At 46.5% G+C, this 17,967-nt stretch overlaps 1 protein-coding gene and 2 long non-coding RNA genes across 7 annotated transcripts in view; all 3 read right to left on the bottom strand.

Moving 5' to 3' along the window:
* The window catches only part of farp2 (FERM, RhoGEF and pleckstrin domain protein 2), an 86,617-nt gene that overhangs the window by 4,840 nt on the left and 63,810 nt on the right, over positions 1 to 17,967 (bottom strand). For 2 of the 4 annotated variants that reach the window (XM_029708267.1, XM_029708265.1), the window contains exons 22-24: positions 16,752 to 16,834; positions 16,437 to 16,555; positions 13,224 to 13,387 (exon numbers count right to left, since the gene is read on the bottom strand). In XM_029708267.1, coding sequence (XP_029564127.1) covers positions 13,224 to 13,387; positions 16,437 to 16,555; positions 16,752 to 16,834 — 366 coding nt within the window. Of the gene's footprint in view, positions 1 to 3,034; positions 3,175 to 13,223; positions 13,388 to 16,436; positions 16,556 to 16,751; positions 16,835 to 17,967 lie in introns of all 4 variants that reach the window. The other 2 variants (XM_029708268.1, XM_029708266.1) reach the window with 2 other exon arrangements.
* Positions 661 to 3,028, bottom strand: LOC115158870 (uncharacterized). The gene is made up of 2 exons (XR_003868758.1): positions 2,669 to 3,028; positions 661 to 2,623 (listed from the first exon to the last, which is right to left on the bottom strand). It is a non-coding gene; the product is annotated as an uncharacterized LOC115158870 (long non-coding RNA).
* On the bottom strand, positions 3,609 to 5,188 carry LOC115158869 (uncharacterized). Of its 2 annotated transcripts, none has more exons than XR_003868757.1 (2): positions 4,742 to 5,188; positions 3,609 to 4,582 (listed from the first exon to the last, which is right to left on the bottom strand). It is a non-coding gene; the product is annotated as an uncharacterized LOC115158869 (long non-coding RNA). The 2 variants fall into 2 exon arrangements; XR_003868756.1 differs by having other exon boundaries at positions 3,609 to 4,605; positions 4,742 to 4,762.

Below are 17,967 nucleotides of genomic sequence, written 5' to 3'. Positions count from 1 at the left end.
AAATTCTCAAAAACGACATTGAGGACATTCCTGCAGTGATCATTCCAATTGCACACTCTCTCAAAACTTGAGACATCTGTGTCATTGTGTTTTGACACAACTGCACATTTTAGAGTGGCCTTTTATTGTCCCCAGCACAAGGTGCACCTGTGTAATGATCATGCTGTTTAATCAGCTTATTGATATGCCACACCTGTCTGGTGGATGGATTATCTTGGCAAAGGAGTAATGTTCACTAACAGGAATGCAAACAAATTTGTGCAGAACATTGAGAAATAAGTTTGTAGTGCATATGGAACCAACACTTTACAAGTTGTGTTTTATATTTTTGTTAAGTATAATAACTTGACCATGCTCAAAGAGATATTCAATATTTGCAGATTTGTTTTACCTATCTACCAATAGGTGCCCTTCTTTGCAAGGCATTGGAAAACCTCCCTGGTCTTTGTGGTTGAATCTGTGTTTGAAATTCACAGCTCGACGGAGGGACCTTACAGATAATTGTATGTGCGGGGTACAGAGATGAGGTAGTCATTCAAAAATCATGTTAAACACTATTATTGGATACAGAGTGAGTCGATGTAACTTATTATGTGACTTAAGCAAATTTTTACTCCTGAACTTATTTAGGCTTACCATAAAAGGGGTTGAATACTTATCGACAGTTGAGCTTTAAATTTTTAATGAATCTGTAAAAACATCTAAAAACATAATTCCACTTTGACATTATGGGGTATTGTGTGTAGGTCAATGACAAACAATCTCAAATGAATAAATTTTTTAATTCAGGTTGTAACAACAAAATGTGTAAAAAGTCAAGGGGTGTGAATACCTTCTGAAGGCGCTGGAGTTTTTGTGTTTAATAGGCTAAATTCCACATTCTGTTAACATATGCCCCAAAGGGATCTGTCCTTGTGATTTGTAGTCTGACATTTCAGATTTTTCATATAATTTTTTTTTTACCAAAGTAGTTTGGATATAGTGAACTACTTTTTCAAAGTAACTTAAGTTAAGTAAACTATATTAAGTAATTGGTAGCTTGGTAAACTATATTTTTTTCTTAGGGGTAGCTTTAGTGTAGATTATCTTCTTCCAGTGAGAAGTAATTGAAGCTTGGTAAACTATATTTTCAGAGTAGCTTCCCCAACACTGCAGATCAGTAAACTGTATGTATCATTTGGCGTCTCCCTGTTAAAATTGTACTGTGGTTCTATCATCAGTTTGGTAATTATTTCAAACATGGTTCTACTATAGTGTCTGGTTCTACCATGGTTCTAGTCTGGTACCTGGTTCTAGTATGGTATGTGTTTCTAGTCAGGTACCTGGTTCTACCATGGTTCTAGTCTGGTATGTGGTTCTAGTCTGGTACGTGGTTCTACCATGGTTCTAGTCTGGTACCTGGTTCTAGTATGGTTTGTGGTTCTAGTCTGGTAACTGGTTCTACCATGGTTCTAGTCAGGTACCTGGTTCTACCATGGTTGTAACTGGTTCTCGAATGGCTATAGTATGATTCCAGTCTTGTACCTGGTTCTACCATTGTTCTAGTCTGGTACCTGGTTCTGGTATGGTTCTAGTCTGGTACCTGGTTCTAGTCTGGTGTATGGTTCTAGTCTAGTGCCTGGTTCTACCATTGTTCTAGTCTGGTACCTGTTCTAGTATGGTTCTAGTCTGGTACCATGGTTCTAGTCTGGTACCCAGTTCTACCATTATTCTAATCTGGTACCTGGTGCTTCCCTGGTTCTGGTATGGTTCTACCATGGATCTAGTCTGGTACCTGGTTCTACCCTGGAATGGTTCTAGTCTGGTACCTGGTTCTACCATGGTTCTAGTCTGGTGTATATTTCTAGTCTGGTACCTGGTTCTAGTCTTGTACCTGGTACTACCTTTGTTCTAGTCTGGTACCTGCTTCTACCCTGGCTCTGTTATGATTCTACCATGGTTCTAGTCTGGTACCTGGTCCAAGTCTGGTACCTGGTTCTATCATGGTTCTAGTGGGTTTCCTGGTTCTACCATGGTTCTACTCTGGTACCTGGATCTAGTAAGGTTCTAGTCTGGTACCTGGTTCTACCATTGTTCTGCTATGGTTCTAGTCGGGTACTCGGTTCTAGTCTGGTGTATGTTTCTAGCCTGGTACGTGGTTCTAGTAAGGTTCTAGTCTGGTACCTGGTTCAACCACGGTTCTAGTCTTGCACCTGGTTCTACCACGGTTCTAGTCTTGCACCTGGTTCTACCACGGTTCTAGTCTTGCACCTGGTTCTACCACGGTTCTAGTCTTGCACCTGGTTCTACCACGGTCCTAGTAAGGTTCTAGTCTGGTATCTGGTTCTAGTATAGTTCTAGTTTGGTACATAGTTCTAGTCTGGAATGGTTCTACCACGGCTCTAGTCTGGTACCTCGTTCTAGTATGGTTCAGGTCTGGTACCTGGTTCTATCATTGTTCTAGTCTGGTACCAGGTTCTGGTATGGTTCCAGTCTGGTACGGTTCTAGTATGGTACCTGGTTCTACCATAGTTCTAGCATGGTTGCAGTCTGGTACCTGGTTCTAACATGGTTGCAGTCTGGTACCTGGTTCTTTCTTGGTTCTAGTCTGGTACCTTGTTCTAGCATGGTTCTAGTCTGGTACCTGGTTCTAGCGTGGTTCTAGTCTGGTGTGGTTCTAGTTTGGTACCTGGCTTTACCATGGTTCTAGTCTGGTACTTGGTTCTAGAATGGTACCTGCTTCTAGTATGGCACCTTGTTCTAGTCTGGTATCTGGTTCTAGTCTGGTACATGGTTCTAGTCTGGTACCTGGTTCTACCGTGGTTCTAGTCTGGTACCTGGTTCTACCGTGGTTCTAGTCTGGTACCTGGTTCTAGTCTGGTACCCTCTTCTAGTCTGGTACCTGCTTCTCATCTGGTTCTAGTCTGGTACCTGCTTCTCGTCTGGTACCTGGTTCTAGTCTGGTACCTGGTTCTACCATGGTTGTAGTCTGGTACCTGGTTCTAGTCTGGTACCTGGTTCTACAGTCTGGAACATGGTTCTGCTAGTGTGGTACCTGGTTCATGCGCAGATAATCAGTGAGTGAGAGGTTCTGGTTGCGGTACCAGCAGACGTGTGTGATGGTGTTGGGTCTCTGGCCCTGACCCAGCAGGTAACGAGGAGGGAGCTCTGGAGACACGGCTGGGGAACAGAACACTGGGGGGACAGAGAGAAAAGGACAGAGACAGAGAAAGAAAGACAGGGGCAGAAAGCGAAAAGGACAGAGAGAAAGAAAGGAGGAAAGTAACATAGGATGAGTCGGCAGGTTACATTCAGTGACAGAAAGAGAATGGTAGATTAGAAAGTCCTTCAGCCAGGGCTGTGGAGGGGAGGAGTTAGTTAAAGACAGAACAAGATTGGTCATAGATAAAGAACACATGCTTCTGATTGGAGTGTTTTCCACAAAGACAAGACTTCAGTGCAAGGAAGTGATGAAATAGTGAAACACTGAAATGAAACAGAAAGGATCATCCTCAGAGAAGGAGAGAAGATGAATCATGGGAGAGAGAGTGGAGCAGGGAGGTGCAGGAGAATGACGATGGGGTGAGGAGATGAGGACAGGCCGTGTATCCACTGCTCTGTGTGCCTAATGAAATCTTCCCCAAATACTGCAGCTCTGTCTGACAGCTGCCCCAAATACTGCAGCTCTGTCTGACAGCTGCCCCAAATACTGCAGCTCTGTCTGACAGCTGCCCCAAATACTGCAGCTCTGTCTGACAGCTGCCCCAAATACTGCAGCTCTGTCTGACAGCTGCCCCAAATACTGCAGCTCTGTCTGACAGCTGCCCCAAATACTGCAGCTCTGTCTGACAGCTGCCCCAAATACTGCAGCTCTGTCTAACAGCTGCCCCAAATACTGCAGCTCTGTCTGACAGCTGCCCCAAATACTGCAGCTCTGTCTGACAGCTGCCCCAAATACTGCAGCTCTGTCTGACAGCTGCCCCAAATACTGCAGCTCTGTCTGACAGCTGCCCCAAATACTGCAGCTCTGTCTGACAGCTGCCCCAAATACTGCAGCTCTGTCTGACAGCTGCCCCAAAATACTGCAGCTCTGTCTGACAGCTGCCCCAAATACTGCAGCTCTGTCTGACAGCTGCCCCAAATACTGCAGCTCTGACAGCAGACCAACACAACGCTGAGGGATGGACGTTTTTAAAAGACAGTGGAGACGGAGAAGGGCAACATGGTACAACTTTTATCGTGTTTCGCTTTATATTAATAGTATTATCATGTGACCACCAAGCACTTCTGGACATCAGATCGACAGTTACTAAACTCCATTTTTTACTTCAAATATGACTTCAAGTGTGTTTTTTCATAAATAACAACTTGTGTGCAGCTTCGAGTGTGAAGGGACTCTCAAGCTAGAATACCTCATGGTAAACTGCAGACCCTTTAATCTACCTGATATAGACCCTTTAATCTACCTGATATAGACCCTGTAATCTACCTGATATAGACCCTATAATCTACCTGATATAGACCCTTTAATCTACCTGATATAGACCCTGTAATCTACCTGATATAGAATACCTCATGGTAAACTGCAGATCCTTTAATCTACCTGATATAGAGCCTTTAATCTACCTGATATAGAATACCTCATGGTAAACTGCAGACCCTTTAATCTACCTGATATAGACCCTATAATCTACCTGATATAGACCCTTTAATCTACCTGATATAGAATACCTCATGGTAAACTGCAGACCCTTTAATCTACCTGATATAGACCCTTTAATCTACCAAGAGAGTTCTCATCCGTAATTATCAAGGCAGTCTACATCCCTCCCCATGCCAACACCACTCTGGTCTCAACGAACTGTATGGGGCCATAAACAAAGAGACCGCTCACCCAGAGGCAACGTTTCTGGTGGGCAGAGACTAACTCAGAGACTAACTCAGAGACTAACTCAGAGACTTAAAACCATCCTAGATCCCTTCAACCAAACACGTCTTTTTGAGTCACTGGAGGCACAGAAACTCTAGACCACTTATATTCTACCCACAGAAATGCATACAAGGCCCTCCCTCGTCCTCCCTTCGACAGATGTGACCACAACCATCTGACCATTGACTCCATTGTCATAGATCTCTCTTTATGTGATGTTGTGGTCTCTTTATGTGGTGTTGTGGTGTCTCTTTATGTGGTGTTGTGGTGTCTCGTGATGTGGTGTTGTGGTGTCTCGTGATGTGGTGTTGTGGTGTCTCGTGATGTGGTGTTGTGGTGTCTCGTGATGTGGTGTTGTGGTGTCTCGTGATGTGGTGTTGTGGTGTCTCGTGATGTGATATTGTGGTGTCTCGTGATGTGATGTTGTGGTCTCGTGATGTGATGGTCTCGTGATGTGATGTTGTGGTCTCGTGATGTGGTGTTGTGGTGTCTCTTTATGTGGTGTTGTGGTGTCTCTTTATGTGGTGTTGTGGTGTCTCTTTATGTGGTGATGTGGTGTCTCTTTATGTGGTGTTGTGGTGTCTCTTTATGTGGTGTTGTGGTGTCTCTTTATGTGGTGTTGTGGTGTCTCTTTATGTGGTGTTGTGGTGTCTCTTTATGTGGTGTTGTGGTGTCTCTTTATGTGGTGTTGTGGTGTCTCTTTATGTGGTGTTGTGGTGTCTCGTGACGTGGTGTTGTGGTGTCTCGTGATGTGGTGTTGTGGTGTCTCGTGATGTGGTGTTGTGGTGTCTCGTGATGTGGTGTTGTGGTGTCTCGTGATGTGGTGTTGTGGTGTCTCGTGATGTGGTGTCTCGTGATGTGGTGTCTCATGATGTGGTGTTGTGGTGTCTCGTGATGTGTTTTTGTCCTATATATATATTTTTTTTATCCCAGCCCCCCGTCCCCGCAGGAGGACTTTTGCCTTTTGGTAGGCCGTCATTGTAAATAAGAATTTGTTTTTAACTGACTTCCCTGGTTAAATAAAGGTAAAATAAAACATAAAAATAAAACTCTTGCTTCCTGTTTACAAACAAAAGCTCAAACAGGAAGTACCAGTGATGTGCTCAATACAGAAGTGATTGGATGAAGCAGAAGTAAGGCTACGGGACTGTTTTACTAGTACGGACTGGGATATGTTCCCGGGATACATCCGATAACATTGAGGAGTTCAGTACAACCGTCACAGGCCTCGTCAATAAGAGCATAGACCATGTCTTCCCCACAGTGACTATCAGAACGTATCCAAATCAAAAAACATTCATTTCAGACAATAGCCACACTGGGCTAAAGGCTAGAGCTACAGTTTACATTCAAGAAAACCAGCTACAACATCCGATGAGACATCAAACGTGTGAAAGAACAATATAATAGGAGGAAAGTGGCATCCTATTACATCGGCGCCAACGCTCGTCGTATGTGGCAGGTCGATAGCCGATTACTAAACGGAAACCCAGCCATGGTTTGCCCAGCGATGCACAACTCCCAAATGAGCTAAATGCCTTTTTTTGCTCGCGTCGAGGAATAGAAGACTGTGTCTCCGTGAAAGCACCCGTTTTTCCAGATGACTGCGTGATTTCGCTCTCCTTGGCCCGACGTGAGTAAAAACTTTTAAACAGGTTAAGAATCACAAGGCCCGCCGGGCCAGACAGAATACGAGGGCTCGTTCTCAAAGAATGCACAGACCAGCTCGGCCAATTTCTTCACTGACATTTATAATCTGTCCATGTCCCAGTCTGTAATCCCAACATATTTCAAGCTGACCACCATAGTCCCTGTTCCAAAGAACTCCAAGGTAACCTGCCTAAATGACTATCACCCTGCAGCACTCACATTTGTAATTAGGAAGTGCTTTGAAAGGCTGGTCATGACACACATCAACACCATCATCCCAGACACCCTGGACCAACTCCAATTCACATACTGCCCCAACACATCCAAATCCACAGATTTCACATCACACCGCCCTCTCCCACCTGGACAAGAGGGGAAATAACTACAGCTCAGCATTCAACACCATAGTCCTCTTCAAGCTCACCACCTAGCTAAGGACCCTGGGACTGAACCCCTCCCTCTGCAACTGGATCCTGGACTTCCTGAGGTGGTAAGGGTAGGTAACAACACCTCCGCCACGCTGACCCTAAACACGGGGACCCCTCAGGGGTGTGTCCTTAGTCACCTGCTGTACTCCCCATTCACCCACGAATGCATGGCCACGCACAACTTCAACACCATTATCAAGTTGGCTGACGACACGAAGGTGGGTAGGCCTGATGAGACAGCCTACAGGGAGGAGGTCAGTGACCTGGCAGTGTGGTGCCGGGACAACAACCTCTCCCTAAACATCAGTAAGACCAAGGAGCTGATAGTGGACTACAGGAGAATGATGGAAGAGCAAGCCACCATCCACATTGATGGGGCTGTAGTGGAGCGGGTTGAGAGCTTCAAGTTCCTTGGAGTCCACATCACTAAGGACCTAACATGGTCCACACACACACACACACACACCGCACAGTCATGAAGATGGGGCACGGCTTTTCATACATCTTTAGACAGGTTGTTTTTTTTACACCACATACGGTCCATTTTTATGTACAGTACCAGTCAAAGGTTTGGACACACCTACTCATTCAAGGGCTTTTCTTTATTTTTTACATTGTAGAATAATAGTGAAGACATCAAAACTATGAAATAACACATATGGAATCATGTAGTAACCAGAAAAGTGTTAAATCAAAATATATTTTATATTTGAGATTCTTCAAAGCAGCCACCCTTTGCCTTGACAGCTTTGCCCACTCTTGGCATTCTTTCAACCAGCTTCCCCCAGAATGCTTATCCAAGAGACTTGAAGGAGTTCCCACATATGCTGAGCACTTTTGGCTGCTTCTCCTTCAGTCTGCGGTCCGACTCATCCCAAACCATGTCAATTTGGTTGAGGTCAGGGGATTGTGGATGCCAGGTCATCTGATGCAGCACTCCATCACTCTCCTTCTTGGTCAAATAGCCCTTACACAGCCTGGAGGTGTGTTTTGGGTCATTGTCCTGTTGAAAAACAAATGATAGTCCCACTAAGTACAAACCAGATGGGATGGCGTATCGCTGCAGAATGATGTGGTAGCCATGCTGGTTAAGAATTCTAAATAAATCAGACAGTGTCACCAGCAAAGCACCCCCACATCATAACACCTCCTCCTCTATGCAGAGATCATCCGTTCACCCACACCGCGTCTCACAAAGTCACAGCGGTTGAAGCCAAAAATCTCCAGTTTGGACTCCAGACCAAAGGACACATTTCCACCCGTCTAATTTCCATTACTCGTGTTTCTTGGCCCAAGCCAGTCTCTTATCCGTGTCCTTTAGTAGTGGTTTCTTTGCAGCAATTCGACTATGAAGGCCTGATTCACGCAGTCTCCTCTGAACAGTTGATGTTGAGATGTGTCTGTTACTTGAACTCTGTGAAGCATTTATTTGGGCTGCAATTTCTGAGGCTGGTAACTCTAATGAACGTATCCTCTGCAGCAGAGGGAACTCTGGGTCTTCCTTTCCTGTGTCGGTCCTCATGAGAGCCAGTTTCATCATAGCGCTTGATGGTTTTTGCGACTGCACTTGAAGAAACGTTCAAAGTTCTTGAAACTTTCCGTATTGACTGACCTTCATGTCTTAAATTAATGATGAACTGTCGTTTCTCTTTGCTTATTTGAGTTGTTCTTGCCATAATATGGTCTTAGTGTTTTACCAAATGGGGGGGTATACAGAACATAGCCCTACCTTGTCACAACACAACTAATTGGCTCAAATGCATTAAGGAAAGAAAGAAATTCCACAAATAACTTTTAAGAAGGTACACCTGTTAATTGAAATGCATTCCAGGTGACTATGTCAAGAAGCTGGTTGAGAGAATGCCAAGTGTGAAAAGCTGTCAAGGCAACGGGTGGCTATTTGAAGAGTCTCAAATATAACATATATTTTGACGACTATATATACAAACCATATACACACACTACATTAACACACCCACACAAAACCCACACATACACTACATACACACACGCAGACTGACAACAAACATTACACACACACTTTTACACTTTACATTTTCTGCTGCTGCTCTGATCTTTATTTTACTCTTATTATTATCTGTCCTGATGCCTAGTCACTTTACCCTGCCTTCATGTACATATCTACCTCAAATACCTTATTATTATCTATCCTGATGTCTAGTCACTTTAACCTGCCTTCATGTACATATCTACCTCAAATACCTTATTATTATCTATCCTGATGTCTAGTCACTTTACCCTGCCTTCATGTACATATCTACCTCTAATACCTTATTATTATCTATCCTGATGTCTAGTCACTTTACCCTGCCTTCATGTACATATCTACCCCTGTACATTGATCTGGTACTGGTACTTCCTGTATAGCTCCACATTGATCTGCTACTTCCTGTATATAGCTCTACATTGATCTGGTACTGGTACTTCCTGTATAGCTCCACATTGAACTGGTACTGGTACTTCCTGTATAGCTCTACATTGAACTGGTGCTGGTACTTTCTGTATATAGCTCTACATTGATCTGGTGCTGGTACTTCCTGTATATAGCTCCACATTGATCTGGTACTCCCTGTATATAGCTCCACATTGATCTGGTATTGGTACTCCCTGTATATAGCTCCACATTGATCTGGTACTTCCTGTATATAGCTCCACATTGATCTGGTACTCCCTGTATATAGCTCCACATTGATCTGGTACTTCCTGTATATAGCTCCACATTGATCTGGTACTTCCTGTATATAGCTCCACATTGATCTGGTACTGGTACTTCCTGTATATAGCTCCACATTGATCTGGTACTGGTACTCCCTGTATATAGCTCCACATTGATCTGGTACTCCCTGTATATAGCTCCACATTGATCTGGTACTCCCTGTATATAGCTCCACATTGATCTGGTACTCCCTGTATATAGCTCCACATTGATCTGGTACTCCCTGTATATAGCTCCACATTGATCTGGTACTCCCTGTATATAGCTCCACATTGATCTGGTACTTCCTGTATATAGCTCCACATTGATCTGGTACTTCCTGTATATAGCTCCACATTGATCTGGTACTTCCTGTATATAGCTCCACATTGATCTGGTACTTCCTGTATATAGCTCCACATTGATCTGGTACTCCCTGTATATAGCTCCACATTGATCTGGTACTTCCTGTATATAGCTCCACATTGATCTGGTACTTCCTGTATATAGCTCCACATTGATCTGGTACTTCCTGTATATAGCTCCACATTGATCTGGTACTTCCTGTATATAGCTCCACATTGATCTGGTACTTCCTGTATATAGCTCCACATTGATCTGGTACTTCCTGTATATAGCTCTACATTGATCTGGTACTTCCTGTATATAGCTCCACATTGATCTGGTACTTCCTGTATATAGCTCCACATTGATCTGGTACTTCCTGTATATAGCTCCACATTGATCTGGTACTGGTACTTCCTGTATATAGCTCCACATTGATCTGGTATTGGTACTCCCTATATATAGCTTCACATTGATCTGGTACTTCCTGTATATAGCTCCACATTGATCTGGTACTTCCTGTATATAGCTCCACATTGATCTGGTACTCCCTGTATATAGCTCCACATTGATCTGGTACTTCCTGTATATAGCTCCACATTGATCTGGTACTTCCTGTATATAGCTCCACATTGATCTGGTACTTCCTGTATATAGCTCCACATTGATCTGGTACTTCCTGTATATAGCTCCACATTGATCTGGTACTTCCTGTATATAGCTCCACATTGATCTGGTACTTCCTGTGTATAGCTCCACATTGATCTGGTACTCCCTGTATATAGCTCCACATTGATCTGGTACTTCCTGTATATAGCTCCACATTGATCTGGTACTTCCTGTATATAGCTCCACATTGATCTGGTACTTCCTGTATATAGCTCCACATTGATCTGGTACTTCCTGTATATAGCTCCACATTGATCTGGTATTTCCTGTATATAGCTCCACATTGATCTGGTACTTCCTGTATATAGCTCCACATTGATCTGGTACTTCCTGTATATAGCTCCACATTGATCTGGTACTTCCTGTATATAGCTCCACATTGATCTGGTACTCCCTGTATATAGCTCCACATTGATCTGGTACTTCCTGTATATAGCTCCACATTGATCTGGTACTTCCTGTATATAGCTCCACATTGATCTGGTACTTCCTGTATATAGCTCCACATTGATCTGGTACTTCCTGTCTATAGCTCCACATTGATCTGGTACTCCCTGTATATAGCTCCACATTGATCTGGTACTTCCTGTATATAGCTCCATTCTTGTATATTTAATTTGATTCCTTGTGTTACTATTATAATTGTTTACTTTTTAACTCTGCATTGTTGGGAAGGGCTCATAAGTAAGCATTTTACTGTAAAGTCTACACCCGTTGTATTCGGTGCAGGTGACCAATAACATTTGATTTATATGTGCCGCTAGAAAATAACCGAAAGGTCGCTTAGTTGAATCGCAGACAAGGTGAAACATATGTCGATGTGCCCTTGAGCAAGGCACTTAATCTTAATTGCTCCAGGGTCGCCGTTGATAATGGCAGACCCTGGCCGTTACCCCATCTCTCTGGGTAATGCAGAAAACGAATGTCCAATTCACACATGTAGTAACACACACTTGTACATGTGTGAAATAGGACAAAAATAAGCACCCACGAAATAGTGTGTGTGTGTTGTGTCTGTGGCTCTACGGGACAGGCCTCTCTGTGTTGTGTCTGTTCCTCTACGGGACAGGCCTCTCTGTGTTGTGTCTGTGCCTCTACGGGACAGGCCTCTCTGTGTTGTGTCTGTGCCTCTACGGGACAGGCCTCTCTGTGTTGTGTCTGTTCCTCTACGGGACAGGCCTCTCTGTGTTGTGTCTGTTCCTCTACGGGACAGGCCTCTCTGTGTTGTCTGTTCCTCTACGGGACAGGCCTCTCTGTGTTGTGTCTGTGCCTCTACGGGACAGGCCTCTCTGTGTTGTGTCTGTGCCTCTACGGGGTCAGGCCTCTCTGTGTTGTGTCTGTTCCTCTACGGGACAGGCCTCTCTGTGTTGTGTCTGTTCCTCTACGGGACAGGCCTCTCTGTGTTGTGTCTGTTCCTCTACGGGACAGGCCTCTCTGTGTTGTGTCTGTTCCTCTACGGGACAGGCCTCTCTGTGTTGTGTCTGTTCCTCTACGGGACAGGCCTCTCTGTGTTGTGTCTGTTCCTCTACGGGACAGGCCTCTCTGTGTTGTGTCTATTCCTCTACGGGACAGGCCTCTCTGTGTTGTGTCTGTTCCTCTACGGGACAGGCCTCTCTGTGTTGTGTCTGTTCCTCTACGGGACAGGCCTCTCTGTGTTGTGTCTGTTCCTCTACGGGACAGGCCTCTCTGTGTTGTGTCTGTTCCTCTACGGGACAGGCCTCTCTGTGTTGTGTCTGTTCCTCTACGGGACAGGCCTCTCTGTGTTGTGTCTGTGCCTCTACGGGACAGGCCTCTCTGTGTTGTGTCTGTTCCTCTACGGGACAGGCCTCTCTGTGTTGTGTCTGTTCCTCTACGGGACAGGCCTCTCTGTGTTGTGTCTGTTCCTCTACGGGACAGGCCTCTCTGTGTTGTCTGTTCCTCTACGGGACAGGCCTCTCTGTGTTGTGTCTGTTCCTCTACGGGACAGGCCTCTCTGTGTTGTGTCTGTGCCTCTACGGGACAGGCCTCTCTGTGTTGTGTCTGTGCCTCTACGGGACAGGCCTCTCTGTGTTGTGTCTGTTCCTCTACGGGACAGGCCTCTCTGTGTTGTGTCTGTTCCTCTACGGGACAGGCCTCTCTGTGTTGTGTCTGTTCCTCTACGGGACAGGCCTCTCTGTGTTGTGTCTGTTCCTCTACGGGACAGGCCTCTCTGTGTTGTCTGTGGCAGACAGTATGCATCCCGCATCGGACTCTACAGTCATCAGAGAACCCACAAGCAGTGATGGAAGTCATCAGATGCGATGTGTGTGTGTGTCTCTCTGTGTGTGTAGTCTCTTTCTCTGTGTGTGTAGTCTCTGTGTATGTGTAGTCTCTCTCTCTGTGTGTGTAGTCTCTCTGTGTGTGTAGTCTCTCTCTGTGTGTGTGTGTGTGTGTAGTCTCTCTGTGTGTGTAGTCTCTCTGTGTGTGTAGTCTCTCTGTGTGTGTAGTCTCTCTGTGTGTGTAGTCTCTCTGTGTGTGTAGTCTCTACCTCCACAGCCAGGCTGTGATCTGACATGGACACGCTGGTGTTACGATGCCAGCAGACATGCATGGTGCTGTTGGCACGGTGATGGGTCTGCTTATCCAGAGAGTTACGGGACGACGACATGTCATCCTCTGACTCCTGCTCCAGAGAAACCTCATCCGACGACCCTGAGGAAGGAGGGGAGGGGTTAGCTACATCTAAAGGGAGGGGGTACAGTACATTTGTACAAAAGTCCACCCAATAGGATCACCATCTGGCTCCAACAGTCCATGGATGCACCAGAAAATCCACAACACATATAGCGACGGTTTCAAACCCAGCTCACGAGGCTAGTAGGTTCCACAATATCCAGCCCAAGAGGCTAGTAGGTTCCACAATATCCAGCCCAAGAGGCTAGTAGGTTCCACAATATCCAGCCCAAGAGGCTAGTAGGTTCCACAACAAAAGGGGAAAAGACAATTTAAAAACATTATCACTATAAAAACAAAGAAGGATCTAATACTGTAGGCTACATCCAGGTGCATGAACAAGTACTATAGATCCTAACTATACACTACAGAGAGGGGTAATGCTGGGATCGCTACAGGGCGGGGTAATGCTGGGATCGCTACAGGGCCGGGTAATGCTGGGATCGCTACAGGGCGGGGTAATGCTGGGATCGCTACAGGGCGGGGTAATGCCGGGATCGCTACAGAGAGGGGTAATGCTGGGATCGCTACAGGGCGGGGTAATGTTGGGATCGCTACAGAGAGGGGTAATGCTGGGATCGCTACAGGGCGGGGTAATGTTGGTATCGCTACAGGGCGGGGTAATGCTGGGATCGCTACAGGGCGGGGTAATGCTGGGATCGCTACAGAGGGGTAATGCTGGGATCGCTACAGGGCGGGGTAATGCCGGGATCGCTACAGGGCGGGGTAATGCCGGGATCGCTACAGGGCGGGGTAATGCCGGGATCGCTACAGGGCGGGGTAATGCCGGGATCGCTACAGAGAGGGGTAATGCCGGGATCGCTACAGAGAGGGGTAATGCCGGGATCGCTACAGAGAGGGGTAATGCCGGGATCGCTACAGGGCGGGGTAATGCTGGGATCGCTACAGAGAGGGGTAATGCCGGGATCGCTACAGAGAGGGGTAATGCCGGGATCGCTACAGAGAGGGGTAATGCTGGGATCGCTACAGGGCGGGGTAATGCTGGGATCGCTACAGAGTGGGGTAATGCTGGGATCGCTACAGAGAGGGGTAATGCTGGGATCGCTACAGAGAGGGGTAATGCTGGGATCGCTACAGAGCCGGGTAATGTTGGGATCGCTACAGAGAGGGGTAATGTTGGGATCGCTACAGGGCGGGGTAATGCCGGGATCGCTACAGGGCGGGGTAATGCCGGGATCGCTAGAGAGGGGTAATGCTACATCTTACTGTTGGAGCGATCCCAGAGAGGGGTAATTCTATGCCTTACTGTTGGAGCGATCCCAGAGAGGGGTAATTCTATGCCTTACTGTTGGAGCGATCACAGAGAGGGGTAATTCTATGCCTTACTGTTGGAGCGATCACAGAGAGGGGTAATTCTATGCCTTACTGTTGGAGCGATCACAGAGAGGGGTAATTCTATGCCTTACTGTTGGAGCGATCACAGAGAGGGGTAATTCTATGCCTTACTGTTGGAGCGATCACAGAGAGGGGTAATTCTATGCCTTACTGTTGGAGCGATCAAAGAGAGGGGTAATTCTATGCCTTACTGTTGGAGCGATCACAGAGAGGGGTAATTCTATGCCTTACTGTTGGAGCGATCACAGAGAGGGGTAATTCTATGCCTTACTGTTGGAGCGATCACAGAGAGGGGTAATTCTATGCCTTACCGTTGGAGCGATCACAGAGAAGGGTAATTCTATGCCTTACTGTTGGAGCGATCACAGAGAGGGGTAATTCTATGCCTTACTGTTGGAGCGATCACAGAGAGGGGTAATTCTATGCCTTACTGCTGTTGGAGCGATCACAGAGAGGGGTAATTCTATGCCTTACTGTTGGAGCAATCACAGAGAGGAGTAATTCTATGCCTTACTGTTGGAGCGATCACAGAGAGGGGTAATTCTATGCCTTACTGTTGGAGCGATCACAGAGAGGGGTAATTCTATGCCTTACTGTTGGAGCGATCAGAGAGGGGTAATTCTATGCCTTACTGTTGGAGCGATCACAGAGAGGGGTAATTCTATGCCTTACTGTTGGAGCGATCACAGAGAGGGGTAATGCTGGGATCGCTACAGAGAGGGGTAATGCCGGGATCGCTACAGAGAGGGGTAATGCTGGGATCGCTACAGAGAGGGGTAATGCCGGGATTGCTACAGAGAGGGGTAATGCCGGGATCGCTAGAGAGAGGGGTAATGCTGGGATCGCTAGAGAGAGGTATTGCTACATCTTACTGTTGGAGCGATCACAGAGAGGGGTAATTCTACGTCTTACTGTTGGAGCGATCACAGAGAGGGGTAATTCTACGTCTTACTGTTGGAGCGATCACAGAGAGGGGTAATTCTATGCCTTACTGTTGGAGCGATCACAGAGAGGGGTAGTTCTATGCCTTACTGTTGGAGCGATCACAGAGAGGGGTAGTTCTATGCCTTACTGTTGGAGCGATCACAGAGAGGGGTAGTTCTATGCCTTACTGTTGGAGCGATCACAGAGAGGGGTAGTTCTATGCCTTACTGTTGGAGCGATCACAGAGAGGGGTAATTCTATGCCTTACTGTTGGAGCGATCACAGAGAGGGGTAATTCTATGCCTTACTGTTGGAGCGATCACAGAGAGGGGTAATTCTATGCCTTACTGTTGGAGCGATCACAGAGAGGGGTAATTCTATGCCTTACTGTTGGAGCGATCACAGAGAGGGGTAATTCTATGCCTTACTGTTGGAGCGATCACAGAGAGGGGTAATTCTATGCCTTACTGTTGGAGCGATCACAGAGAGGGGTAATTCTACGCCTTACTGTTGGAGCGATCACAGAGAAGGGTAATTCTATGCCTTACTGTTGGAGCGATCACAGAGAGGGGTAATTCTATGCCTTACTGTTGGAGCGATCACAGAGAGGGGTAATTCTACGCCTTACTGTTGGAGCGATCACAGAGAAGGGTAATTCTATGCCTTACTGTTGGAGCGATCACAGAGAGGGGTAATTCTATGCCTTACTGTTGGAGCGATCACAGAGAGGGGTAATTCTACGCCTTACTGTTGGAGCGATCACACAGCCCTGGGTCCAGGAACAGGTCTGATTTCTCCTGAGATTTCTTGGCCATCTCTATTGCCATGTTGAGATCCTCTATCCATTTTCCCATCTCCACCTTCGAGCTACAATCACATCCACACAGGGAGGTTATTACAGATCAGCTGATGAAGTGAACAGGGTGGGTTTTACGACTCAGGACTTTAACCAACTCTGGTTCACTATTAAAATGTGCATTTGTCTTTAGATTAAAAAGCATAACGTTTTGCTTGATCTTTGACAGTGTGTGTGTGTGTGTGTGTGAAACTCCTGTGTGTTTACCTGGCTGCCACCACAATGGTCCTCTGCGCAGAGTAGATGGTGAAGCAGTGAGGGACAGACCACTCATTCTCACTCTCTTCCACCTAAGGATGGAAGGGAGGGGGTGGGGGGGAGAGAAAAACAGTAAGATGGTTGATCAGCAAAGATATGTTGGCCTTTGGCCACTACGACCAGCTCTCATGGAATTGGACAAGAGCAGCAGGGGAACTTGAGGTATAACAGATCAAAGGAAGGCCTGCCAAAAGCCTCTCGGCCTGGGGGGTATCTACTGCACATCCGTCTGGCCTGGGGGGGGGGGGTAATCTACTGCACATCTGTCTGGCCTGGGGGGGTAATCTACTGCACATCTGTCTGGACTGGGGGGGTAATCTACTGCACATCCGTCTGGACTGGGGGGGGTAATCTACTGCACATCCGTCTGGCCTGGGGGGGGGGTAATCTACTGCACATCCGTCTGGCCTGGGGGGGGGGGTTATCTACTGCACATCCGTCTGGCCTGGGGGGGTAATCTACTGCACATCTGTCTGGCCTTGGGGGGGGGGTTTATCTACTGCACATCCGTCTGGCCTGGGGGTATTCACATCTGGCATGTGGCATTCGGGGCGGCAGGTAGCCTAGTGGTTAGAGCATTGGACTTGTAACCGAAGGGTTGCAAGATCGAATCCCCGAGCTGACAAGGTCTGTCGTTCTGCCCTTGAACAAGGCAGTTAACCCCACTGTTCCTAGGCCGTCATTGAAATAAGAATTTGTTCTTAACTGACTTGCCTAGTTAAATAAAAGGTAAAATAAATAAAATCTAAACAAACACATCTTCTTTCTCCCTTTCCCAGCCATTCCCAGACGTCTCGTCAGAGCCCACATCTAAGCGTTGTTTTGTCTACACCAGCACGGGAGAGGGAGCAGGGCTGCGTGCCCTAGCCAACAGAACCCAGAGTACTCACCGGAGCATCCAAAACAATGAGCTGCATCACAAGTGAAGAAGCAGAGACGCAGGTTAGACCAAGGCAGGGACCTCGAGGTAGTCTCACTGACAGACAAACAAGTCAAACCCCCCACCCTGTCTGCCAACTTCCCCCAACTCAACACAGTGCTACTCTTTATTATAGAATGCAATGGAAACACCTCACAGGTCTCCCTGATTTGGTGTAAGTTTCCAACCCCCCCCCCCTTAGCAGTGACTTATCTTTCTCAGTTTCCTTCTGACTGACTGACTCTT

Source organism: Salmo trutta, chromosome 22, assembly GCF_901001165.1.
Source record: "Salmo trutta chromosome 22, fSalTru1.1, whole genome shotgun sequence".
Classification (NCBI taxonomy): Eukaryota; Metazoa; Chordata; class Actinopteri; order Salmoniformes; family Salmonidae; genus Salmo; species Salmo trutta.
The sequence above is the reverse complement of the archived record's forward strand: the minus strand, read 5'-3'. Positions and strand labels throughout refer to the sequence as shown.